At 36.7% G+C, this 27,614-nt stretch overlaps 1 protein-coding gene across 1 annotated transcript; it reads right to left on the minus strand.

The window, feature by feature from the left end:
* Positions 1-26,125, minus strand: LOC121428720 (cyclic AMP-dependent transcription factor ATF-6 beta-like). Its single transcript, XM_041625529.1, has 15 exons — positions 26,020-26,125; positions 23,498-23,595; positions 22,791-22,923; positions 18,101-18,192; positions 14,076-14,406; positions 12,862-13,043; positions 11,903-11,980; positions 11,139-11,246; positions 9,602-9,711; positions 8,953-9,249; positions 6,053-6,137; positions 4,998-5,180; positions 4,462-4,546; positions 3,136-3,418; positions 1-427 (listed from the first exon to the last, which is right to left on the minus strand). Exons 1-14 carry the CDS (start codon positions 26,090-26,092, stop codon positions 3,141-3,143), a joined length of 2,133 nt encoding a protein of 710 aa, XP_041481463.1. The 5' UTR covers positions 26,093-26,125; the 3' UTR covers positions 1-427; positions 3,136-3,140.
* Positions 26,126-27,614: the final 1,489 nt, after the last annotated feature.

Genomic DNA, 27,614 nt, shown 5'->3' on the forward strand with positions numbered 1-27,614 from the left:
TTACAAAATGAAGCTCTCGTCATTTATCATCCCACATTCATGTACTAATACATGCTAGATATTTAAACCCAGAAAGTTGATTTAACAAAACAAGTTTAAATCTCTTTACTTCTAAAATACTTGAATATTAATAAAAAAAAAAACACAATTCATAATTACTTTCACCTATTTTTAACTGAGAAAAAGAAAAAAAAAAAACAGTGAGTGTGTGTGTTGGAGTCTCATCATAAAAAGAACTATGTAAATATATCATAGCTTCAAAGTTTGAATGATCCGTCTTTAATGACGTGATGTGGCGCATAAATAAACATGAAGTACAACAAAAACTGAAAGAAACCACTGGAATGGGCGACATACTTGTTCGTATACATGTACCTCTTCTTAAAACTCCAAGATTGCACTCTCTCCGGATACAAAACTTCATATACTGCATGGGGGGGAATGATGGGAAAGAGATTTTAAAAGGAACATAAATATTAGGATCTATCAAAATTACACTTGTTCTTCGACTTTGAACAATTGGTCAAATCTAATCAAAGGAAAATGTATTTTCCTTCAGTCTAATTTGTCTTAAATCTAATAACACCAACATCTTATTGCTTGTTGTACTCTGAATCCATTACAAAAAGCTATCAGATATCAAAGAAACAGTTCAATTAAAACAAATCAAGGGGGTAAAATTCACATAAACATTTTCTTTCATAAATAAAGTCATTAAAAAGGAAAAAATGAAAGACATCCACAAATAATAAACTTATTTTGTAAACTTTGCAAACCTATCCATGCATCTGTACTTCGGATCACTTGAAATGTTTGACCAATAAATTTTAAATTTTCAATAATAATACTGATAATTTACAGGAACTAGTATCACAAATCTTTAATAGCGATTGAGCGTACAATTGACTTGTAAACATACTTGCACATAATGATCAAAGCAACTAAGCATAAAATAAGCTCTATGACCAAGAATAAAAGCGTGTGTTACCGGGCCTTTGTGTGGGGGTTAACATTACTTGTCACTACGTGCAGCGTTCTCGCCAGTGTATAATACGCATGGTTCAAACACCATGCGTGCGGAAATGGAGACCAAGTGGAACCATGCGTAAAATTTCAGCGACATGCGTGGAAAAATTAAATGGAAATATTCAGAAAAAATAATACACTCCATGAACTCATCTTGGTGATATCAACTTCATTTATCGGGTTGCGCCGAAGTCCCACCAACTTAAGACCACTTACAGGCCTACTACGGCTAGGAAAGTGGCAAGGCGCCCAGCTAGCTCGCGGCTATTGCGGGCATATGACGGCATGGTACGGTCGTTCCGTTGCCCATTCCCCCGTCTGCCCCGCACATCACACCGGCTATGCTCCATGACCTACCGGTAGCTGCGCTTACTGATATGATGGGAGTGGAACTTGGAATAAATGCATTGTATATACAAGGAACATGTACTTGTACTGTGTTTGTCATTTATCCCGCCCTCTATACACACAATGAACGAATAGCAAAGGAGTTGTACTGTGTTTGTCATTTTATCCCGCCCTCTCTGCACACAATGAACGAATAGCAAAGGACTTTGAGAACTGTGCGTGACCGCTATGGTGCATGGATGTTAGGCCTGGGACGATTGTCATTTTTACCATTCAATTATTTCCTGAAAAAAATAATCGAATGATTCGATTGTTCGTCGGGAATCAGGTCTTTTAAGTCACAATAGTTGACCTACTTTATGGTGAAATCTCCATCAAAGTCACATGTTTAGAATAAATGAAAGTAGGACCTTTTTCCCCTTCTCCATGATATTTATATCAAAAGAAACTACATGAAATGAGATTAAAACTTTCAGTTTATTGTTCCAATGAAAATCCTTCCTAAATCCATGCTGGTACTCTGGTATTATGCATGCATCCCTCCAAGTGCCACACCCCTGCATATGAATGAATCAGCCCAGATCAGTCCAAAGTCCAAAGCCCAAAGATGTAAACAACTCATTCATGAACTATTCTTTGAGACTGACCCCAGGTGGAGCATTTCTTGAACAATTTCATCCCTTGCCCACACCATGTCCCCGCCCCACTTGTGGCACTGCCCACGATTCTACACATGTATTTCAAAAAAATATTTTGCAAAATATTTAATTTGAAATACCTTTTAAAATTACGATTTTTTATCATTTGAACCTACATGTATAACTGGGTCTATTTTTGGAGACTAGTCGAGAAAGTACCGGTGAAGACGGGCGCATGTTGGAATGTAGTTTTCATTGTGTGAGGGGGATAGAAAAAAGGTTGCATTATTGTTTTGTAAACATGAAAGGAATTCTCCGGCTCCCACCCTTATCTTTCTCTCTCCCTCACACACACACAGATGGGGAGGGGTCAATTTATTTCTGTCATGACCTCTCCTGATAAGGGAACCACTGCCTTCTTCTTTGTTTCCCAAAAGTTTCATGGGCTATCCGAACGTCCAATCAGCTCAAGTGAGCTTGGTTGTGTGTTTTCTTATTGTTTTGTGCACGCAGACAATGAACTCATTTTGTGTATGGAGGGCAAGGTTGGGTGGGATTAAAAAAAATTCGGAGCGCTTTCATGTTGGTGTAACTGTGAATGTAATACAATCATTGATTATTTTTGAAAAATTATCTCGGTAACATAATTTTTAAACCTGTATGAAGTGTCATCATTGTTTTCTTGTCATTTTGTTATTATTACTTGGGTATTCGAGTTCTCCCAATGTCATAATCGGGATCTGCCAAACATTCGATTTGTGTAAATATTGCTAATCGATTGGTGATTGGCGGCATGCCAATCGAACCATTCGATCAATCGATGTTTACTCCCAGGCCTAGCATTTATGTGCATTTGTGTGGGCTTAAAAATACGCCACAATGGGGCTTCCTTAGCGTCTCTATTTGATGAAAAGGCTGTCGCTTCCGCACCCACCCCCCGGGAGTGGCAGCACAAGTCCCCGACATGGGTGAATTTTTTTTCTGGCGAGAACGCTGACTACGTGTAAAAAAATCTTTTCCGCTGTCAAGAATAACCTTAGCTTTAAAACCACAGCCCTATCAATCAATCATCATATGCAAAATTCTTTTGATCATTTTATATTTCCTGCATGATGCAACTTACTTTGGCTATGGTGTGTTGACTGCTGTAAGGTTCCTAGGGTGGTACCCAATCCCGTCGGTAGCTGTGTAGCTTGGTGCGGTTCTTGAGATGGGTTGCCTCGTGGCCGCATCGCTATGCTGAGCGCTGGCAGGGACGGAGGGCTGGTGGTAGGCGGTCTTGTTATGGTCGTCGACTGGAGAAGGGGTGGAGGCGTGGTCCTTGACGTGTACTACCTTGGTGTCTATGACCTCACAGTCAATTTGCATCATGGAGATGTGATCCTTGGGAGTGTTCCACATTGACTCTAACGACATCAAACAAATTATTACATAATCATAATATTCTACATTTTCAAAGCTTCTATCATGGAGCTTAATTAAAGCAGATACAAACCAGCAGCTATCTCAAGTCCTAAACTACTCAAATCTTGCCAGGTTGCTAACCCATAATGCAACATTCTGCACAGTGTAAGCTTGTAACTCAGGTCCGTTGGAATGAAAACTCACTAATTCACTGCTCAATACATTTATACCTGTAATATTTATGTTTCCAAGTAGGTAAAACAGTAATTTTCCTCCCTAAACAACTTAGTTTCTCTATACAATTAAAATGGCAGGCTAATTTATTCTCCTTATTATTGATAGTCATCTCAATATATATATTTTTAAAGACTAGCTATGTATAACTCGCAGTGAATGAGAGACCATAAACATTTCACCCCCTTATTCAAACTACTGGGTATCCATACGAACTAAAAATGACAGAGCAATTTTGGGGTATTGATATGTAAAGAAGGGGGATTTAGATGTCTGCCCACTGCATGGCCAAGCCCAAATTTGGACAAGACACTTTAATAAGCACCAATATTGTGGAGCATTGTGGCCCAGTGGATTAGTTTCCGGACTTTGAAACAGAGGGTCGTGGGTTCAAATCCCAGCCATGGCGTAGTTTCCTTCAGCAAGAGATGTATCCACATTGTGCTGCACTCAACCTACGTAAGGTGAATGGGTACCTGGCAGGAATTCATTCCTTGAAATGCAGAGAGCTGGAAAGGCTGCTTGAGCTACAGCCAGTGTAATAATATCCAAGTCCTTTGGAAGCACATAGAGACGTTATTCTTAATGTTTTATGTGCTATACAAGAACTGACTATTATTATTATTATTGTTTCACTGTACATAGTGTAATGAAACCACAGCTACATCAGTCAACATTGATTTATACAGTACAAATACTCATTTTTCACTTTCTTGCCTAAAATGTTCTCTTACTCCACTTATTATTTTCAATGACCAAGTTTGGGCAAACCACACTTGTTACAAGTTATATGAAAATAGAAAGTTCTCACCATTAGCAGTGACTGTAGGCATAACAAGAGACATCTTAGGTCTGTGTGTGTTGTTATGAGCAGTAGCTGGCAACAGCAAATGATCCTGAAATATGTATTGACAAACCATATAAGAATGTGTTTATGAGAAGTGACAAAATGCACAAATGTACAAAGAAATAAATCTGACAGTCATTAAAACTGCAGTAATGGCATCACCAACAATCAGCATCAAACTTCATTTATCATTAAAAGAGTCAGTGAAGAAAAATTATAAAGAAGACATCTTTTGATATTTGTGAAATTACAAAGACAATTTCTTCTTCATATTCAAATGAATCACATAACAGATGACATTGATTAATTCAGTTTCCTGGGAACAGTTTCATGACAATTGTAAGCATTGTCAACATCCGGCAGTTACCATAGTAACAGTCAGATGTCTGCACATCTCAGCCAATCAAAACTAAGGAAATCTGTCAGATCAATTTGTCGTATGGCAGTTATTAATGAAACTGAAGACAGTGAAGAGACTTTGAATTTACGAGAATAATTACATTTCTGAAAGACACCACATAGAACGTATCATCCCTCCTATTGAGGGCCTCCAGCAGGTTATCATACGTTCTCTGGAAAAAATGATCGTACAGTTGAAGCGCCCTCTCATCCGACTCCACATGAAGCGCTGGACCTGAACGGAAGCGGCCGTGCTGGGGCTGACGGCGCTTCTTCTTTTTCTTCTGAAACAGTAAACATGGAAAAACTAAGAAATGTAGCCTGGGTGAATCATAAAAAAATGATAATGAAAAATTCAATTCAATTATTTTATTTTCCACTTTCAATTTCATATTTAGAATTATGATACAATTGACATAGTAACATCACATTTGAAGTACATACAAAAATAACATTCTAAAATTACAATAGACAATCATCAAATCGAGATATATAAATAATTGAAAGGGAGGGAGGACCAACTGAAAAGCAGAGCTTGAAAAATGTAGGCCCCCCTTAATGTTGTAATTACGTGTATATAGCAACTGAATTGCTTTTTTGTAAAAACGAAACAAAATAAACAAAATAACACAACAGTATTTACATTATGTAATATTATAATACAAATCATATGCATCATATTTGAAAAAAAAAATTATATATATGAATTATTCACAGTGTATACAAATTATTAAAAATTTCCTACTTAACACTGAATGCTTAATTTGTAATTGATGAATTAAATAACAATTCAGGAGAAATAATTAAAGTCGTTTTTTTAACATTATTGATTTATGGTAGATTGCACAATATCTATATACTGAACTGAGCACTGCAATATATGGTAAAACCTGGAGAATCTAAAAATACTAGTTATTAATAAGATTAACAAATATAAGTAAGTCATAATTAAAGGAGAATCAGGGAAGACTACAAAGGATTCAAGACTTACAAAACCAACATGATAAAATTTGAAAACTTTGAAAACTTTCATTTTATTAAATGGATATAATACCACTAAATTGCTACAATAGCAGGCCAAAAAGATATTTTCAAACATGATACAAGTTTTAAGCCTTGAACTTTATACAAAGCTTGTCAAAGTATATAAATATACCTTCTTTTGTATTTCTTCCTCTTTCTTAGATTTCTTCTGCTCCACGCTTTGTTTTTTAGCCCAGTACTGAAGAACATCTGTCAGCCTGTAATACAACAAATGAAAAGGGAGAAGTAACTGTACATGAATGATTGATTGATAAAATATGCCACCAGAAAAAGAATAATAGAGATTTTGCATCTCCATTTGTATTGTAAAGATAGCTTACAAAAGTGCGTATGACAAATATCCATTTTGGACTATTAACTGAAGTCTGTGTACATAGAAGTAACCTGGTACTTTAATCGGAATGAAAGCAACAGAAAAGCTTGAGAGGGAAAAATCCATTCATCAATCAACAATACATGCTTGTTAATGATTTTGACTAGATTGAAATGAGCTATAAATCAGTATTGAGTCCTACAAACATATGTTATTTCATACTAATATATACTTGCTGGTGGGTGCTTCAATGGCATATGCATCCGTATCACTTCTCATTCTATCATGTCTAATATGGAAAGGACTTGTAAATCAATTTGTTCTGTGACAGTTTCTTTGTTCTGGCTTGAAGAAAAAAAATCTAAATCATAAACCAGTGTCACTTAACCACAATGTCAGTAACTGTTCTTTTCAGCGATAAGTGTCAACAGCATAACAAGATTTTTGCTTGCAGTATGCATTAAGCGAAATAGACTCCGTTCTCATTACGGTTTCTAAAACTAGTTTACTGGAAAGCGATTCAGGAAACCAGTTTGGAAGATTGCTTTGCTAGCATTCCCATTTGATCATCTGAAAGTGGTTTTCCAAACCACTTCTTATAAAGCGGTCTTGTTGCTATGGGAACACTCTCAGTGAGGTCACATGTTTCGCGCGAAATTTGAAACCGCAGCATAAGCATTCTACACAGTGTGTGGAGTAGCGCGCTCAAAATGTGCAAAGATCACTTCCTGAAGAATGGTTCTGTCCTCACGTTAAAACCAGTTTGACGTTAAAGCGATCTTCAAAACTACATCACGAGGTGGTTTTCTAAACCGGCTTAGAAAATTGCTTCAAAGATCGCTTCGACCGTTCTCATTACACGTTAAAGTAGTTTAAGACAGTAGTGAGAATGGTGTCGATGTCCGGAAAAGGAATGTTGGGTAGTACCGTAAGTAACGGTGTATTAACCGCACCTTTTTCTCGGCGGGATAGAAGCAAAAGTCGGGGGTGCGGTTTATACACGGTGACGGGTCTGAGCCGGCCCGCCGTAACCCTTCCCGTACATGTACGATGTATGCCAGTTCACAACACATCGAGTGGCCGGGCGTAGCCGCCCAGGCAATGTCGTTTAGAGGGGTATGAGCCGCGGGTAATGGGAAGCGATTACCGGTATTACGATCTTAATTAAATGTTGTCCATAACAAACGCACCCACCTTCATGACACTAATTTTGACTTTATTCTCGATTCAAAGTAGTGAAGTTCCCTGGCTAATTTAAAAGAGACGCCAAGCATACTCGGTTTGTCACCGATGAGCGAGAGTTGAGTGAGCTTAGAGATTGCGTTGTAATGTGGTTATAGTGCGACTTAAGCTGGCGCTATTCAAAGTCCCGTTTCGCGCCAGCTTTTTTTTTTCCTTCCTGTTTGCTTTTCATAAGATACCATGTAAACCACGCACGAGGGAGACGGCATGAAGCCGTAAAAAACAACTGGAAAAAATGTCAATTTCTTTGTTTCTTGAACCTTCCTGTATTCCCATATCCAAAATTCATGCTAAGACATTAAATTTCTGAAAATGGTAGTGAGGTTGTGATGCAAGAAATGTGAATGTTTCTTCCTCCTACGCTGGGAAAGACACATCATAATTTGATGTACTGGCATGACTGGTACTGTATCGTAGTTTGCAATGTAATAGCAGTGCTGTGTGTGTGCGTGTACACTGTGACTGTGAGGTGAGTGTGTAAGTTGCCAATATTGTCGGGATTGTTCTTTCTTTCTAACATTTGTAGATGAATTGATAAAGAACAGCAGATTTCCGCATACCGGTAATCTCTTTGGATACTTTGAAATCTTAAAATCTTAGATTTTGTTTTTTTTTTTAGTCCAAAGTTGGGGGTGCGGTTAATACACGGGTGCGGTTAATACACCGTTACTTACGGTAATTCGAATTATAGCTCTGAAAAGGACTGTTGGGATATAATTTTTTTCAATGTATAGTTCTTTGTATAATTTTTTTTAAATGTGTCATTGTGATCTGGCGCCCGTTGCAGAAAAAGTTGCGTTTAAACGCAAGCCAAAAAATCAATCGCAAGTCCCAAATGTGGGCTGTTGATTGGTTGAAAATCAGGTTGCGCATGATTTTTAGAGTTGCGATTGATTGCAACTCTTTCTGCAATGGGCTCCTGATCTTATAAAATGATATTACCAGGCAAGTTATTTTCTTCAGTACATTTATTAGAAGAATTGGATTTTTGATCCGGAAACAAACTCAAGACTCTCGATAAGTATATCACGTCATGGTTTCAACATGATGCTGTAAGCCATTCTGATATCATGTATTTGTTTTAAAACCATGAACAAAACACATATAGCACAAACTTTTCATAGATTCCGTTCTATCCAACTTCTACTCTATATCAGCCAAGAGACAAAATAGAAAGGTCTCCCATCCCTGCAACAATTCATGCCGCTTCAGATCTCACAGACTTTGTATGTAAAGTGCAAAAAGTCGCGAAGCTTTGTTAGCCAATGCCAGGGTCTTGTTTAAAAAAGACTTGTTATAATAACAAATGCACAATTTCTAAAACAAATTTATGATTAGCCTATCAGATTGAAGGATTTTAGTAGTATACTACTGTCAGTGCAAATTTGTTATTATACCAACTTTTTTAATCGGCCCTCTAAACTAGCCTTCCATATCAAAATGTCAATCTCATTCACCTGATGGTGTCTGTAACATTCATCTGATGCGGGCAAGACCGGTTACCCTGTGGCAGGAGATAACGGATCTCCTTCATGGTTGCTATGGCAACGTCTGAAGCTGACTGGTTGGCGATGCTCTCCCATAGGTGGACATCTTCCATGATGTCACGAATGGAGGCATGTCTAGGGATGGACTGATTTGATTTGCCATGGAGCTTGGAGTCGTTGGGCATCTCCGAGAAGCCGAGGAGTGCACGACCCGCGTGGCTACCCGTACCATACTCGGAGGCTAAACCCCCATCTTGATTGAAGAGGCTAGATGAGAAAAATAGTAGTACATTAGTACTATTACATAAGACATCTTCATTTCCCCAGAGCAAAATGCGAGGAATCATTAAATAAAATTGTGATATGATATAACATTCAATGATATCTGAAGATTTATTTCCAGTTTGAATACAGATCAGCATTTATTTTTCACAAAGAGTGTTCAAAATAATCTATCAGTATATATCACACAAATGATGGCTCATTTTCTAAGCAGAAAAAGGCTGACTTCAACAATACTCAAACAAATTAAAGTTAACTACAAATAAGATCCCCCCCTCATATAGCGATAAATTGAAGATAATAATAAAATCACATCAGCCAATGATGTTTATATTACCTCAATGGTGAAAGGTTGAATCCAATAATTAAAACTATTCCTAATAGAAAAGTGGCTGTCCTCCCAGGAGATGACAAAACAGATGAATGCATTTTCTTTAGAGTTGTATTCTGTAAAGAATAAACATTACAGAAAAGGAATTGATGTTAGGCATTGAAAGGTTAAAGAATTATAAGAAAGAATTGGCTTTGAGGGCAGAAGATATTCAAAAGTGAACGAGAATAATTGTTAACACAGTGAAATATACAGACCTTGATCTTTTTTTTTCATTACCAAATACAATTTAAATGCAAAGTATAAAGGTTTGCAGGGAACAATTTCTCTGGTATTGCATCACTATTTGCACTCCTTTTTTTTTAAGTGTGCTTCTTAAAAGGTCTTTTTGTGTAGCAGACTTTTACATAGGACTGTACAGAACTTAGTTGAGAGCTTTCCTCTTAGGAACGAAAGTGCTATTCAATATCAGGTAATACTGTAAGCAAAATTGTTCCCTTGTTTGCTCAGTCGGTAGAGCGGGGGATTCGTATTCCAGTGACCCGGGTTCAATTCCCACTTGGTGCGCTAGTGCCCTTTGGTAAGGCATTAATCCTCATTACCAGGTCCTTCAGAGAGGACCTTAAGCCGTCGGTCCTCTGGTTGCTTGCTTACAAGCATCATGCTTTCTTAGCAATCAGGTAAAAAAAAATCACCACCAATCAAACAATTAAACTATTGAACGGTGAAAATATAATTTTTGCACAATCATAATTATCCTATGAAGCCATACTCAACTTGCGAAAGCTTCATGAAACAAACCCTCAAAACATAAATATTTTTATTGCAAAATAATTATATAATATTGACTGGCCTTGAGGGGAACATCAAATATATTGCCAGCAAATGAATCATATTGGCCCGAGTCTTTAGACGAGGGCAATATATTTGATGTTCCCCGAAAGAAGAGCCAGTCAATATTTTTATTATCATCCAAATCAGATATCTAGAGCAAAAATCATGATAATGGGGATATTTCTTTTAAAAATAGAGTTCTATTGTGTCATGTTAATATCGGTCTAGGCTCTGCACTTTACCATTATGACGTACTTGCAAGCGCTCGGATTCAGCGTTGTCTTTATTATGACGTATATTGTTGGTGGGCGGATCCTTATGAAGCGTATCTCTTTATACGCATCCACAAATTCCCGGATGTGAGACCAGGGAAAATACAAAGGTATATTTTGCTTCGTCTCTGCATGCAAAGTAAATACGCGCACTGAGACCGAGGAAAATACAAACAATATACCTACCCTTCCCGATATTCAGAAAATGTAGGGCAATACGGTTTTGTAAATGACCAGCTCAGATGTCTGATACGGGTGATAATGATAAGTATACCATGACTAAATGAAACGTTTAATTCATCAAAAGAATATACCAGCTATCTAACATATGAAGATACAGAGCTCTCTCTAAAAGTTGCATCACAGCATATTTATTCATTATAACAACAGGATAATATACAAGACATTTTGGCAAAGCTAAATCATTGACATCTTACCTCCTTGACCAGTGTTTCCATCTTACTTCTAAGTGATAGATTTTCTGATCTTAACCTCTGGATTTCTTTCTCCATGCTCTGTGCTTTACATTCCAACTCTTGTACATACTGAAACAAACGTAGGTCAAGAGAGAAAACAGAAGGTCAGAGAGAGTGAAAGAGAGAGATTTAGCCCAATAACTGCTTTAGAATATATAAAAATACATTCCTAAAAACATGCATGCAGGCAAAAATTATGCATTGTTTGATTTTGGGGGGCTACTTTTTACTGCATATATTGGGAACATTGGATAAGCTTTAACATTGCAGTAAATGGGGGACTTTCCAGAACTCTCTTTTAATTTCCAAGGCTCTTCTTTAGGGGACAAAATCACCCAAGCAGCATGTGATTTTTCCCCTGCCTACATGTATAATAAAGAGATCAATACGTAACCGTCTACAGAGAGTATCCCTATCATGGCCCGACCATTTTGCATTTGATCATTAAAGAACAAAATAAAATAAAATTCATCATTCAAAGTAAGCAGCGTATTGGTAATAGTTGGTGAAAATCCTTTGAAAATTCATATCAAGAAACCACAATTTCTAACAATCCTGTTTTTAAGATAAAGAATAACTTTGTAAAACTTTTTTTGGTACACAAATGATAGAATTCCTTCTCTTTTTTGAGAAACAACAATCACAAGATGAATCATGTTGCATGTTTTTTCTTTAAAACATAAAAATATTTTTTATAACATAAAAAGATTGGTCATCATTCTTACCTCCTTTTTCTTCTTTCTTGATAAACATGCAGATTCTCTATTTTTGATCATTCTTTGTTGCCTCTTCCATGCCTTTACCTACAATGAAATGAAAGGTAAATGAAAGTAGTTGCAGCATACAATTATTTCATGAGAAAGTCTTTTAAATCAAGGTTAATTGTCAACACATTAATATCATACATGTATATCTGGATCTGGTACATCAATGTTAACTTGTGTTTCTGAAATCATGAAATCTTAGCTCAAAGCTGATCATTCTGATGATCACTAACACAGAAAAGCATATGTGGGACAGTGTATTAATATCACCTGGAAAAATACCCCACATTTGAAGAAATTCTGTGCTTATTTTGCTCTTTTCTCAGCAATTACGCATTTTCTTCCAGAGCCATGTTTGAAAACCATCCGTGAACCCATGGTTTATGCACATTTCTTGCAACTTTACAACTTGATATTTCATGGTATAAAGGTGAAGAATTACTCCTTCAGATGAGCTTTTTTTTTTGCATTTTGAAGACCAAATTACTATTTTGGTTATTTACAGACAACCTTCCCTAGCAAATAATTGTTTGTTTTGGGGTGACTGTTCACAAATATGAATACCCATTTATCACATTGACCAGTGATTTTATTGTGTATAAGTTTGCATTGTCTGTAGTAGCACTGCCAAACATATCAATTTAAGATTAGCAGAAAATTTCTTTCTTCCTTTGTTCTTATGGAAGAAGGCTGCAAAATCAGAAAAAAAGGTTAAATCTGCCAAAAGGCAGATAAATTTCCATGCACATTGTTCACAAAGGGACTCTGGATACAATTTGTAGCAGATAAATTAATTTAATGCTCTCCAAAGTAAATCACATAACTTTATACAATTCTGTGGATCAACTGCAAATTTGTATAAAAAGATGAGAATTTGACTGACATCAGTTCGCCTTATACTTATAATATCTAAGACTTACATCAACATCAGGAGGGCAAGGCTGGGTGACTACTGCTACTGGTTGTGTGGTAGGAGATGGAATGTTGGTGTGAGTAGATACCGGTATAATCTTGGCTTGTTTGGCTGGTGGAGGGGCAGAAGAACCACGCCCTGTTGGTGATGGAGCACTGTGCTTAACAACAATGGCTGGTCTCACAGCAGCTGTTGGATGAAATCAATATTTTATTGTTATAGAAATCATAGAATCATAGGCCCGAATTCACAAAGGTGGTTTTGAAAACCCACGGTTGAGTCCATGGTTTATGCAGATTTCCTGTACAAATTACGCCTAATTTAGCACATACAAAAAATGTCCAATGCTGATGCGCGCTTTTCTCACAGTGCGCCAAATTGACGCCTGTTGCGGTGGTTATCAACGCTATTTTATTCATGAATCCACTGTTTGAAGAGTGGACTCATGAATAAAAACAGTGGAATAATGAATAAAATAGCGTATCTAACCATGGCAACAGACGTCAATTTGGCACACTGTGACAAATGCGCGCATCAGCATTGGACATGTTTTATACACGCGCCCGATACGTGCTGAATTAAGCGTTATTTATGCAGGAAATCTGCCTAAACCATGGACTCAACCGTGGGTTTTCAAAACCACCTTTGTGAATTCGGGCCATAGAATTATGAAAATAGAAATCGGAAGTACAAACACTCCAGAAATTCATTCTGCCCAAATGATCATGGGCCCAGAAGCAACTATCCCTTACATCGTTGAATGCCAAACAGCGGCAATTCCAAACTTTTAACATCTTTTGGTCTGACACGGCAAGAGCTTGAACTCCAAACCTGGTTGTGAGATGGACGCTCTACCAACTGAGCCAGCACACTGGTAAATAATATGTGTTTACACCTTGCCTTATATCTGAATATAATCTCTTCCACTCCACACTGATATCATCATGTTTGAACTCTAGCTGCTGTATCAAGTGCACAGTCCAGGAATTAATCCCAACGGGTACCCATTCACCTCATCTGAGTTGAGTGCAGCAAATCAAATTTCTTAATATCAGACTGGATACTTGGATTTTTAACAATATTCTACAACTATAATAGAACATGGACCTTCAAATGTAAAAAAAAAATGGGAATGACAGGCAGAAAATGGGAAGGGGATATGAGAAATGAAAGATGAAGATTTAGAAAGGACAAAGTAACTGAACATTGGTAGGTCATTACCTGGAATTTGTTTAATAGTAACTGTTGGCTTGGTAGGTGAGTGCATGGATGTTTTTGTAGACACTGGTTCTAGCTTAGGAGCTAGGGGTAACTTCATGGCCCCATTGATAGGCTTGGGTGCGATGGCTACACCCTTCTTGGCACCATTGATTACCCCACTGGCGAGAGACTTGGTGACTTTGTTTGGCAAGTTTCCGTTGGCAATAGTGAAGAAAGTTTGTTGACCCCCGACGGGAGGTGATGGTGAATCTATGCTGGAATCACGGGGTGGTGTAAGGGGCGGAGACTCCAGTTTGATGTGGACATTGGATGGGTCACCAGTCTGTACAATCTATCAAAGATAAGGACAAATATCAGAATGGATGGATGGATTGATTGTACACAAAGTGGTGATTCAAAGTTGTTGGTACTTTTACAAGTTGGTTTAGTACAAGCTTTCATGATACCATGAAAACGCAAAAAGTTTGACTTTAGAAGGTAAACAATCATTAATCAAGTGTATATGTAATGCTATTGTGTATCACAGTCAAGTAGGTACACCCTATACAAGCCTACTCTATCCTATACTTTGATGATCAATAATATAAAGTAGACATAAATCTATAATTTAATAACATAGGGATGGATGCTCAAAGTTACATGACCAAGATTTTTGTATAAAGGAAATATTGGGAGACCTGCCAACCTCTGGGAATGAAAAATTAAAAGGTATTTTCCCCAAAAAGTGTATTTCATAATAAAATGTGTGGCACACTCGCTCATCGCAGTGCTCAAGTTGCATGCAAGCTAAATGCGCACTGCTCTTGCAAATAAAAAAAAAACAAATATGTCTCACCCTGGTTTTAACAAAATAATTGAAAAAAAGTTACCTGAAATTACATTGATCTACATGTAATAACCATATTTGTGTAATTTTTTTCTTTGTTTCTTTTACAAAAACATATTTTTCTAAAGCAAAAACGTACTGCCGTATTTTAGTTGCAAAAATGTAGTGGTTGGCAGGTCTGTATTGTGGTACTGCCTTAACCCTTGCTGCTAACCTTTGGACAATTGAATGCATAGAGAACAAGTTCACAGCTTGACTATGATACCTAATGATCAAATACCCTTTTTAGACAGGCTAAAATTTCCTTAACCCCGTACTATTGGTGGGGCTAAATGGCAATTTAGCCCGACCTATAGTACGGGGTTAAGCTTAGCCCACTTTCGTTTTACACAGCGTTTTTGCAAACTGGGCTAACCCAAGGCTCAACATTAGCGGTGGCCCGGTGGCCCGGGGCCACCAAAAATTCATCTCGGGCAACCATTATTGAAAAAAATGTTAAGTTTTGGTGGCCCGAATCGGGCAACCAATAATTTTCAAAGTAGCGCAATTTTTCTCCCGATTTTGCATGTGTTTATCAACTTTCTACAGTTCAAATTGCAAGCCAATTCGTCATGCGCCTTTTTTGTTAATCTACACACAAATACACACACACAAAGATTGCATAGTCATGACAGTACGTAGGCCTACCGCTAGCATACAGTAACTATTATTCAGCCGGCCGCGCCGGCTGTCTGGCTGAGCTTTGTGTGCATGAAACCACTGCAGCTAGCTAGCTGTGCACGAGCAGACTATTCAGACTCAGGGAGCTGCGATACGAAATGTTACTGCTAAGAAACCTTCCCCAGAACTCTGAAAATCTACGTCAAAGTCACATTTTACACCAATGAAATGCCCTTCTACACCAATGAAATGCCCTTCTACAGTCTGTATTACTGAAACCTGATTATCTGCAAGCATTAAAAGGAGGAATTATGACCTCTCTTTTGACTCAAAAAGACCGATTTCCAAATGCATTAATACACATAAAACACATAGGTGAGTACATCAGAGTCCCATATGTGCATTTGTATGTATGTTGATATTTGGTTTATTTCGAAGCTGTGTCTCTTCTAGCCAAAAAAATAGGCAGCTTCTTTCTTTCTTGTTTACAAATGACTTCTTCAACCACTCTTAAGGAAGTAAATACTTTGGGAAGGGATTTCATTGATATGAAATGTGAATTTTTCCATCATTTTGTCAAATATAGGGAAGGAATTTTCTCACTTTTTTTTTTGCCGTTTTCTCATTTTTTCTTTCATTTTTTTTACAGTGATTAAACCATTTATACCCCTTCCCATTGAATATGCCTGATTAAAGAACATGTTTCTACTGAATAATAATAATAATTTTCCCCATTTTTTGATAATTTTGTCTTATTCATCTTTCTTACATTTTCTTTTGTTTTTTCTCAAATGTTTTTTTCCTGTTCTTTGTTTTTTCTTTCTTCATTTTTTCTTTTGTTTTATTTCACTTATTCATTTTTAAAAATTTTTGATTTCTTTTTTCAGTATACTATTCTAAAAATGATTTTTGTTTATTTCCCCCTTTTACACATTTTTCTAATTCTGCAGCATATTTTTCTGTGATTTTCTCCTGCTATAATATGCTGGAAAAGAGAAAATAAACTGGATTTGGGGCCTGCATAATCTAGGTTTTATGATCAAAAAGGAAGAAAGGAAAAATAATTGTTTTGTAAATCTATCTGAGTTTGCTATATGCACTATTTATTTACTTTTATACCATTATGAGTGTGTGTCGATACGGAGATTAAGAGTCCACAACCTGGGAACAATACAATTCTTTTATTCTCTTTCAATCATTTCATATTTACAATGATAGAACAATTTATACCTGTATATTACCACAAAATAAGCAAAGTAAAATAACAGCAAGCACGATTTACATACAAGATGTACAAAGAATAGTGGTACGTGTTAGTGACTGCAGAATATTTCAATTTGTTTTATTCATTTTAAATTAATGTTTTTCTTTATATTTTTCGGGCCACCAAACTTTACTAATGGGCCACCAAAAAAAATTAATTGAAGGTTTTGGTGGCCCGAACGGGCCACCACCAAAAAAAGTTAATGTGGAGCCTTGGCTAACCCCACCTATAGTACGGGATTATTTGGCCCTGCAAAAAAGCAGGGTTATCCCACCAATTGCGGTGCTAAAAGCAAGAGTACGGGGTAAGATCGCATGTGTAAAACGAAAGTGGGCTAAGCGCTCCCATTCATGCCCCGCAACAGAGCCGGCCCTGATGTCCAATCAGAGGTAAGTATAATGAATATTCATGAACAGCGATCACGGCGATGAAAAAAAAAGCGCGCGCCAGAAGTAAGCGATTTTGGATATGACTCGAATGACCCCTCAGTGCGCTCGTGAATATTCATGAGCTACCAATAGTCCGGGGTTAGCGAGTTTCGTGTGTAAAAAGCAAGCACTCCTTATCCGGGGTTAGCAAAAACAATTTGGCACGTGTGAAAAGGAAAATAAATAGTACGGGGTTAAGGATAGTACGGGGTTAGCGATAGTCCGGGTTAAGAAAATCCTGTGTAAAAAGCCTAAAAGATATTCAAAAAAAAATAGGGAGATCTTCATCACAACATCATTATTTCAGATCTCACTTTTATCTTCTATAATTCCCATTCATTCTTCATGATTCAATCATATTTAGCTCATCAATTTGCACCTTTCCTCTGTTCATTGTTTATTTCAAATGTTCATTCTTTCATTCATTCATTCATTCATCCATCCATCCATCCATCCATCCATTCCATCCATCCATCCATCCATTCATCAGTCTATTCATCTACATGTACTGTACATGAAGTCTGCAAGCATAGACTCATATTTGACACTTTAACCATTTATGACATGTCTGGAATGAAGACTAGAAACCAAACTCTCCCTTTGTGTCAAGACAGACACATTGTATATAGGAGTGAATCTAGTCTCAATACTTCAGACTCTGCATTATGCACAATACGAATTGTGAACACCAAGGGTCTGTCTCTCCCTCTCTCTATCCCCTGTCCGTACACCCCCCCCCCTTGTGTGTCCGTCCATCCATCCATCCATCCATCCATTCATTTATAAATCAAATTAACATTCATTCCCTTATTCATCCATTTTATATTATTAGAGTGAGAGGAGTTACCTGTGATGCTTGGCTAGATTCACTAGAGGAATCTGAAGAGTCTGAAGAGGGTGGGGGTGAGAGGGGCTCACTTTTAATCGGAAATCCATTATCTGAAAGAGAAGATATTTAAGAGGTATGGTGAACGTGGGTTTTCCTTTACACCACACAAAGAAAATACAAGAGAAGTAAGAAATTGAAGTGGAATATCTGACACGATGTGTGTACTTTACATGTAAATAATTTGTAAGGCATGAATGCTTCCACTTGATATTCAAAAGCATTAAGTTATTGGGTGTACATGGAGTATAGATTTTTCTGGGTGCCAGGCTGAAAACCTACATGTACATGTACAACATATATGAGCTGAAACCTTTTATAAACCTTTCACTTACAGATTTGAATTTAAACTTTATCTGCAGTTTAGTAAGATATACCAAAATATCAGAGCTTTAAGTTTTGTAAAATATTTTTCACATGAACATCCATGCAGACAGAAGTGTGCAATGCTCAATGTTGCTTCCAGACTTTGTCTGTTACTTTGGATTGAACAAAACAATTGTGGTTTCTTCATGCATAAAACACACAATTATTAGCCTAGATCGGGTAGATAAAAATCAATAATTCACTACAATGTAAATATTTACAGAGTGGTGGTAATAATACTAAACCCAATATGGTTTGAAATCAATTCTGTTAGCCCATGCTTTATACCACCCTTTAGTAAATGCTACCAGATTAGAGTCAACAGATCAGAGGCACTTAGTGTACAATAAACATACTGGCCTCACTATGAATGCAATTTAGTGTACATTTCGCATAGAGAACTGCACATATATGTATGTAGCACAATTATGAACCAGAGAATCAAGATCCCAAGGCCACAGACCAGCATGAGATTTGAACAAAGTACCCTTAAACTTGGCGTGGGAATACCAGTTGCTCTAAATGTATACGATGTACATTATAAAGAATTGACTGTGATATGGCTATGAGAATGGCATTGTTATACATATGTTGAAGTGCAGGTGCCCAAAACTCGAGTCTCTCCCTTGCTTGATATTTCGCAAATTGACCTGTAAAAGACTGTGTCAGTAATCATTTGTACATCTATCTTGTGCCTTAATTCTCTCATAACAAAACTACTTGTTTAGGAATTTGGCATGTTAAAATCGGGAGATCTCCCTGATATAATGGCATTTGATATAAAGAAAATTAACATAAGATTTTTGAAAATAGAATTATATTGTCCTTTTCATTTACACATGATCCAAGTTTTTTTTTTAATTTAAGGTTACATACATGCACATCTGGAGGTAGTGAGCGTGGCTTTCAATACTCAGAGAATAATAATAGAAGAGAGTGTGGTCGTCATAGATACTAAAAGCATTGCTGATTTTATTGAAGAGTATGGGAGGTGGAGGGGAGTGGCTACATTAAAGATGCATGAAGTACTGAAATGAACACTAAAAGAGCTACATGTAGGAGATAATATTTACATAGTATACATAGTTCATAATCATACAAATAATTTGTTGCTACAATTACTAATACATGTATCAAATCTACACAAAGATTCCATGGTAACAGGGAAAGTGAGAGAACCACATGACAGCCCAGGGCCCTGTCTTACAAAGAGTTGTGATTGATCCAAAACAACGTGTATGGAAAGCCAGCAATATCAACTTTTGGAATGCATGTTTGTTTAAAATATTTTTCGAAATATAATGTAGATTCATACATTTGTTGTTTTCTTGAAAGTTCATTGTGGTTCTCTTTGTTAACAAAGGACATTGTGCAAATTTCCTGGTAAAAAAATATGAAATTGATGGATTTTCATATACATTTGTAGCTGAGATTGATCAAATTAATTGTAATAATAGGCATTTATATAGCGCCATCATGTGTACATGTATTTTGAAATAATCTATTCCGAGGCCATTGTTATGGTCTCACAGGCCTAATTCATTCCCCATAGACTCATGTGTTAAATTGGCACTTTAAAAAATTCATTAAAAATAAGGATGAAATTCGGGGGTCGAATGTTTACTACCAGTGGATAGGATTTATATCTGGCAATCCATATCTGACCAGAAAAGGGTCCCTCGACCGGCTCATTTTAAAAATAAATTGGCGTGTTTGAAGACACCGTCGGGGGGAGCAGATTCATCAACTCAAACAGCAAAATACATGTAGCCCTAATCATTCCGCCAGTCAAAATATAGTCCAAAATTGGTGATATTTCTTCCCAATTAGGGAAAAGGAAGTTCAGTAATTACCAAAAATAGAATCAGTGTTAGATGGACAATCATATGCATACACTTTGTCAATCAGCCATATCAAAATAAATAAAAAATAGCAATGGGTTGGCTCGAATGAATATCTATGGCCTACCACTAGTAATTAGGCCCGTGAGACCTGTATTGTATGGCACATGAAGGTTTCTTTTTAATTTACCTTCCTGGCTTTTCTTCAACATCTGTACACTCACTTTATCACAAAGAAATGCATGAAATATACAGATGTGTTATGTTATGACCATTTCTAATGTTACTCCTAATGTATAGTGCCCTATGGATTTACACACATCCTACATGCCTCTATGTAGCTCAACAATGGATGCAATGTAGGGCCCAAATCCTATAATGCAAATTGTAGATATGAATAGTGTGCATATCTGGATTCAAGATCTGTCCGAAATATAAATACCAGATTCACATGAGTTTAATTAGATAACAATAAAAAGAAATGAGAATCAACATACAAGCATACTATACATTCACATCTTCCTATGACAAGGGCCCAAGCCAGGGTGTAAGAGAAAGAGACAGGGGGTTAGATGGCTTGTATTCTAAATGGATGGGGGCTAGTCTGACTAGAAGTCAGTAAAAGTTGAACAAGATAGCAGTAGAACTCATTCTCAGCCCCCCCCCCCCACATACTAACTATGCTTTTCTCTACCCCCCCCCCTCCCTCTTGAATCCACCACTCTTCAGCCAAATTCTAAAGTTTTCTCTTCTCATTCCCTTCCCCATGAACCAATTTCACAAGCGCAATTGATTCAAGGCCTATCTAATGTGTACTTTATCTCGTGATGGGTGCAATACACGATTTACAGCAGCGCGCTCGTCGGTATACGAAAACACGTACACGACAACATGCAAGCAATTGCCCCAGTGACAAACACACGCACAGCCTACACAGCCTAGCCTAGGTACACAAACACAGAGTTAGTTACTAATAACAACTTGTTACCTGTAGTACCCCCTATGTAGCCTTGTATAGCCATGAAGTTCAGTTTTTGGACCTCTTGATGATTGAAACATGTCTACTAGTAAAAACAATCTGCTACTGAAGAGTTGGGCAGGTATTTCATCCACTAAGGAATTCCCCATGTAATAGGCTATGGTCAAGGTTACCTATAGGTCTCACAGGCCTAATTCATTCCCCATAGACTCATGTGTTAAATTGGCACTTTAAAAAATTCATTAAAAATAAGGATGAAATTCGGGGGTCGAATGTTTACTACCAGTGGATAGGATTTATATCTGGCAATCCATATCTGACCAGAAAAGGGTCCCTCGACCGGCTCATTTTAAAAATAAATTGGCGTGTTTGAAGACACCGTCAGGGGGAGCAGATTCATCAACTCAAACAGCAAAATAGCCCTAATCCTTCCACCAGTCAAAATATAGTCCAAAATTGGTGATATTTCTTCCCAATTAGGGAAAAGGAAGTTCAGTAATTACCAAAAATAGAATCAGTGTTAGATGGACAATCATATGCATACACTTTGTCAATCAGCCATATCAAAATAAAAAAAATAGCAATGTGTTGGCTCGAATGAATATCTATGGCCTACCACTAGTAATTAGGCCTGTGAGACCTTATTATTACCCCAGCTTTAGCTCTAGCTGCCTTCCAGCACTCAGTGCATTCAAGGAATTAATCTTGCCGGGTAACCATTCACCTCGCCTAGGTCAAGTGCAATTTTAACTCTTTTGAAAGGGGGTTTCACAATTGCTTGTACGATCGTTTGCAATCATTTGGTCACAATATATGTTGCACAGAATCGCAACGGTTGTAAGCCGTCGCACCACCAATTGTGAAAGGGGCTTTAGATGGGGCACAGGTGTCAAATCAGCAGGCAATGGGTGTTGGCATTGTCGTTGAAAGCTTAATGTAAATTTCTTTCCAAAACTCTAACCTCCAATGCCTAATCAAAAGTTTACAAAATGATCCAGATCACATAGACATGTAGCTCGATAACACAATACCAATCAAGGTAAATACCAATGTCTTAACTTAATCAATGAAAAAAATTAAACGAATGAAAAAGAAATATGAACAAAATATTCAGTGAACGAAAAAAATCGTAAAAAAAAAATACTAGAAATTTTACTAAGTACTACTACTACTACTACTATTACTACTACTACTACTACTACTTCTACTACTACTACTACTACTACTACTACTACTTCTACTTCGACTATGACTACTACTACTACTACCACTACTACTACTACATGTACTACTACTACCACCACTACCACCACCACCATCACCACCACTACTACTACTACTGCTACCACTTCTACTAATATTAATTCTGTTACTAGTAGAATAATCATAATAATAATACTAATATTAACTGAATAACAAAAAAATCTAAGTATACAAATAAAAAATTCTTGATGGCTAAACTTACTTTCTGTGTAATGTTCCTCATCAGTTAAGCCAAGCCATGTTTTAGTCAGATCAACAACATCAACATCACCAGAGCTCAAACCTCCCGCAAAGCTAATACCAGATAAGAACTCACTAGATCTTGACAAAGCATCCTGGGGAGGGGGCACACAGAAAAGGGAGATGAGGAGAAAAGGGAGATTAGGAAAAAATACATTTATTTTTCTGTCTTCAAGATAATGACAATTGCATTATTAATTCAATTCAATTTCATTTATGTCCCCATAGAAATTAGACTAGCTCACATTATAAACATTTGTAATAAAACATTACATATATATTTTACAAAATTGCATTAGAAAAAAAACAACAAATACCAAGGAAATTCTTTAGGATAATGTTAATGATTTTCCAATAAAGATGTGAAGTACAGGTAAAGACAAAAAGTAAAGAATATTGTCCAGTAGGAAAGAGAACAAATCATATCTATCAACATCCCATTTCTGATCTTCATTCTAATTCTGCATATACCATTACAACCACCATGAACGAAAACATAATCATCACCACCACCACCAACGCAGCCTTTATAACCAGGTTTCACTAATTTGTCAAGTGAAAAACTAAAGGAAACCTGTCCACAAAGACAACTTACCTAAAATAAATATCACAATTTGTCATCCTACAGTTTTTTTATAAAATAAGGTTGCAACGATTTATAAAGCTTACTTCTTCATCCAATCCAGAATTAAAGGCTATATCTTCAGCATCATTCAGATCGTCTGATAAATCCTGAATATGATTTCTATTGTAGAAACCAGGATCACCTGAATTGAACACACACAAAAAAAAGAAATGAAAACTGAGTACAAGATACAGTTCTAAAATTAATTTCATTAAAAAAAATATTTCAAATATCATACTATTTGATTGATCCCTATATCCGCAATGCCAAAATAATACTCTCAATATCACATCGCTTAATTTTTCACAAAATTCCAGTTGAAACACTTGGCAAATGCACTACAAATGTTGCATGTCGCATACGTGCAAGAATGGCCCTGTTGCTGACAAAATACAGATGACAGAAATAACTCTGTCATTTTTGCTTAAAGGGGAATCCAGCCTTGGCCGTAAAATGTTGTGTTGGGAAGGAGAAAAATAAATTTAACAGAATGGTGAAAGTTTGAAAGAAATTGGACAAGCAATAAGAAAGTTATAGCTGCTTTAAAATTGAGATCACTAATACTATGTAGATTTCAAATTGGCAACTGGGTAAGTAAATTATGACAAGGGGCAAGGACAACTTTCCCATAGGCCATGTACTTTATTATCAGGGATTTGTGGTTTTCTCCTAAGTACCCATTCCCCTGGGGCAGTAATCTAAATATAACCCATGTAGTATATTGTTTTATGTCCTCATGAAAGAAAAATATAATTTGAAATAAAACTTTTGGGAAAAATGACATTTTAGCCATAATATGTATTGGAGTACATGGAAGAGTAGTCCTTGCCTTACATCACCATGACATCCCATATGCGGCCAATTTGAAGTCTCCATGGGTATAGTGATTACCAATATTTACAACTTTTAAAAATTCATATCTTTCTTTTCGTTTGTCCAATATTTTTCAAACTTTCACCTATCATCTTGTCTGATTTTTCTTGTCCATATAAAAACAAGTTTTGATTTGGGTTGGATTCCCCTTTAAAGTGGAGATCATGGCTAAGCAGGGATTTGAACTCACAACATGACAATCTTGAGTCCAACTAACCACTAATATTGGGCCTAGGGGAGCCAGTCAAATATATTGCTGTTTTTTTTCCAAAGCTTTTTTTAAAAAGAATAGCCAAACGTGTTTAGGGTGTGTTCTTTTTCCCGGGTCATATTCTGGGGACAACTTGTTTAGGGGCCAAAATGTATTTAAATAAAGCCGTATATTACACCAGGGCCCCGTCTTACAAAGAGTTGCGATTGATCCGATCAATCATAAATATAGATGGCCAGCCAGCAACGTCAACATCTACATAATGCATGTTTGTTCAAAATATTTTCTAAAGTTCTATGATGTATATTGCATTGGATCAATCGTAACTCTTTGTAAGACGGGGCCCAGGACAGACACGTACCTGAATGTATGTTACACTTGGACACTCAAACGTATCAAAACGTGAGCTCAAGAATGAAATGGAAACCAAACAAGAACTTATCTCCATGATCGCGAGAACTATCAATTCAGGGATTTTTAGCCGACAGCCGTACTTGCGCGCTAGAAATGTTCAAAAATCAAAATTTCTTGAAAACTATTGGAATACAGTATCAATATCACGTAAAACTAGTAAAAGGCTACATCGCATCGCGGTCAATCCAGTTCCAAGCGAGCCGCACCGGCGCACTAGTAAAGCTCGCCTTGGCTGGCTGGAGGAAATGCGCCGGTGTCTATCATTCTATGGCATGCATAATGTATTTACGGTATGCGGTAATCAATGATAAGATCGTAGTTTGTCTGTTGTCGAAATGATTCTGAAGCATATATATACTCTCTGTTTTGAGGATGACGGAACAATTATTTCTGATACTGATAGCTAATTTTTCCCCTCAGTCTTTTATTTTATGATTTTTTCTTTGAGGGGGGGCATATTTGAAGAACTTGTGGAATTTACGCGTGTTGCATACGACGCATATTTTCTATTCTAACTGGCGACAATGCGACATCGAACTAGCGGTGTGCAGTTGCACTTGCAGTTGAGACTTGAGTTGAGGTTGAATGCTAATAAAATTGCTATGTCATTTGAAAAGCCAAAGACAAAACAAAGTACAAGGAAATTTGTTCGACTGCTGCGAATCTGCATTAGCACAGGCACTGGAGAGTGGAGCTGGATTTACATGATTTACTAGATTAAACCGATAACGGAGGGGAGGGGGGACGGGTCGGTATATTGCCACTCAAGTGACTCAACAGTCAATCACAATTCACATCCACATTGAATTGGCATTTTTTAGCTAGTAAATAGTATAGTAGGCCCTATACAAATACTCGCAATACGTGTGAGTGGGCATGCCTCTTACTAGACTCACTCACTCAGTCTCGGCTATCCTCACCTCGGCTCAGGCAGCAACCGAGTACGGTACGGTACCGTACCGGTACACACACTACGGTATACACACGGAAATATATATCTCCTACAGACAATACAGTAATTCAAATATTTACGAATAGTATGGGCTTTTCAATATACATAATACTCACCCCAATCCTCAGAGGACAGAAGATTGTCTTCTATAAATTTATCATCTGCATCAGACATTAAATGTAAAGCCATTTTTTAACGTAAATAACTTTAAAGGGTTATATCGTTATGGCTTATGCGATGATTGACACGCCGTGTTATCAGCGAGACTATTCCAAATATGGCGTAGGTACAAGTTATAGTAGTATGTTTATATCTGACATGCCTACTATGACACTATTTTAGAAAATAAATGTTTTTTACTAATTTATATGGAATTTTTACTAATTCATATGGAATGAATTAATTTTTAAATTAATTGATTAATAAAATTATTAACTAAAATACAGCATTTTATATTGCAACATCTGTGCAATAATACTTTTACCCCCATATATCAAAGTGGTCGTTTCCAATTTTCTAATGCCAATCACAAGAGGGCACCAAACCATTGATAACTCTGATTTTTGCCATTTTGCCCAGAATGAGTTGGACTTTAAAGACTGTTTGTAACAATTATTTTTTGACATTCAATTGGAGGAACTATATATAGTCACATAGGCGGATCCGTTGGGGGGCGGCCACTCGAGCCCCTATTGGCAGTGCAAAGAAAAAAAGAAAAAAGGGGGGAAGAAAAAAAAAGAAGGAAAAAGAGAGGAGAAAAAAGGGAAAAGAGAGGAGAAAAAAAACAGAAGGGGCCGGAAACATAAGAATACGAGTGAATAAAATAAGATGAGGGGAAGACTTAGAAAAGAGATGAAGTAACGTTATTTCCCTACATTGTACTCATGTACCATCATTTTTACCCCCATGTATTCACTTATGATTATTTTGGATGTTCTGTTTGTTATTTCCTTATGTAATTTGTTAATTGTAAATAATTGTTTACAGGGGCCCCTAAAAAACAATACAAGTCTGATGGGGCTACCCTGTATAAATAAAACGAAATTTTCCTAGAATATTCCATAAAGTTCTCAAAATATCCCTATTCAGGTCAAATTGTCAAAGTGTATCAGCTATAGAGCTGTACGCTCGCATTTCGATTGGTGAGTTATACCTCTCAATATTGATTTAAAACAAACTACTTAAAATCCCAAACATTTCGATGACAGTAATTTTTTCATCAAACATTTCGCTCGCATTGATTGTTGAAAATATATTAACTCATGCATCTTATTCATAATTACAAAAGTGCTTTAAATGTCCAGTTTTCAGGCCATGATATAGGTTTTCCTGTCCAATTTCATCAGAGTTGGAGTAAAATTAATGAAAGGACGTTCAAATTCGAAATATTTCGTCCACCCTCTGCACACATGGTTAATTTTCATTTATTCAGCATTCAATTCCATTCTATATCATTCCTTTGAATTTTGTAGAAATTCAATTTAGAGAGAAATTCGTTCAAGTCAACGGCTCAATGGTGTCATTTAATTTCGCGACGACGAACTGATCGTTTAATTTCGCCTCAGATACCATTTTCAATTTCATTTATTGGCACACATTTTGCACTTTAAACATCCAAATTCAGAAAAACATGTTTCTGTGTAAATTTTTTATGACGTTATACAATATTTTTTTTCAAACTTTACCCTATCTTTCTATTTTTCTGATCTTT

Source organism: Lytechinus variegatus, chromosome 15 (genome assembly GCF_018143015.1).
Source record: "Lytechinus variegatus isolate NC3 chromosome 15, Lvar_3.0, whole genome shotgun sequence".
Lineage (NCBI taxonomy): Eukaryota > Metazoa > Echinodermata > Echinoidea > Temnopleuroida > Toxopneustidae > Lytechinus > Lytechinus variegatus.

Excerpts from the sequence above, each read along its gene's own strand:
- LOC121428720 (XM_041625529.1), bottom strand. The coding sequence starts at position 26,092 with ATGGCTTTACATTTAATGTCTGATGCAGATGATAAATTTATAGAAGAC. Across the intron at positions 22,924-23,497 it reads ATTCTGGATTGGATGAAGAA|GATGCTTTGTCAAGATCTAG; the intron begins GTAAGCTTTATA and ends CCCCCTCCCCAG. Across the intron at positions 18,193-22,790 it reads TGAGGAACATTACACAGAAA|ATAATGGATTTCCGATTAAA; the intron begins GTAAGTTTAGCC and ends CTTCTCTTTCAG.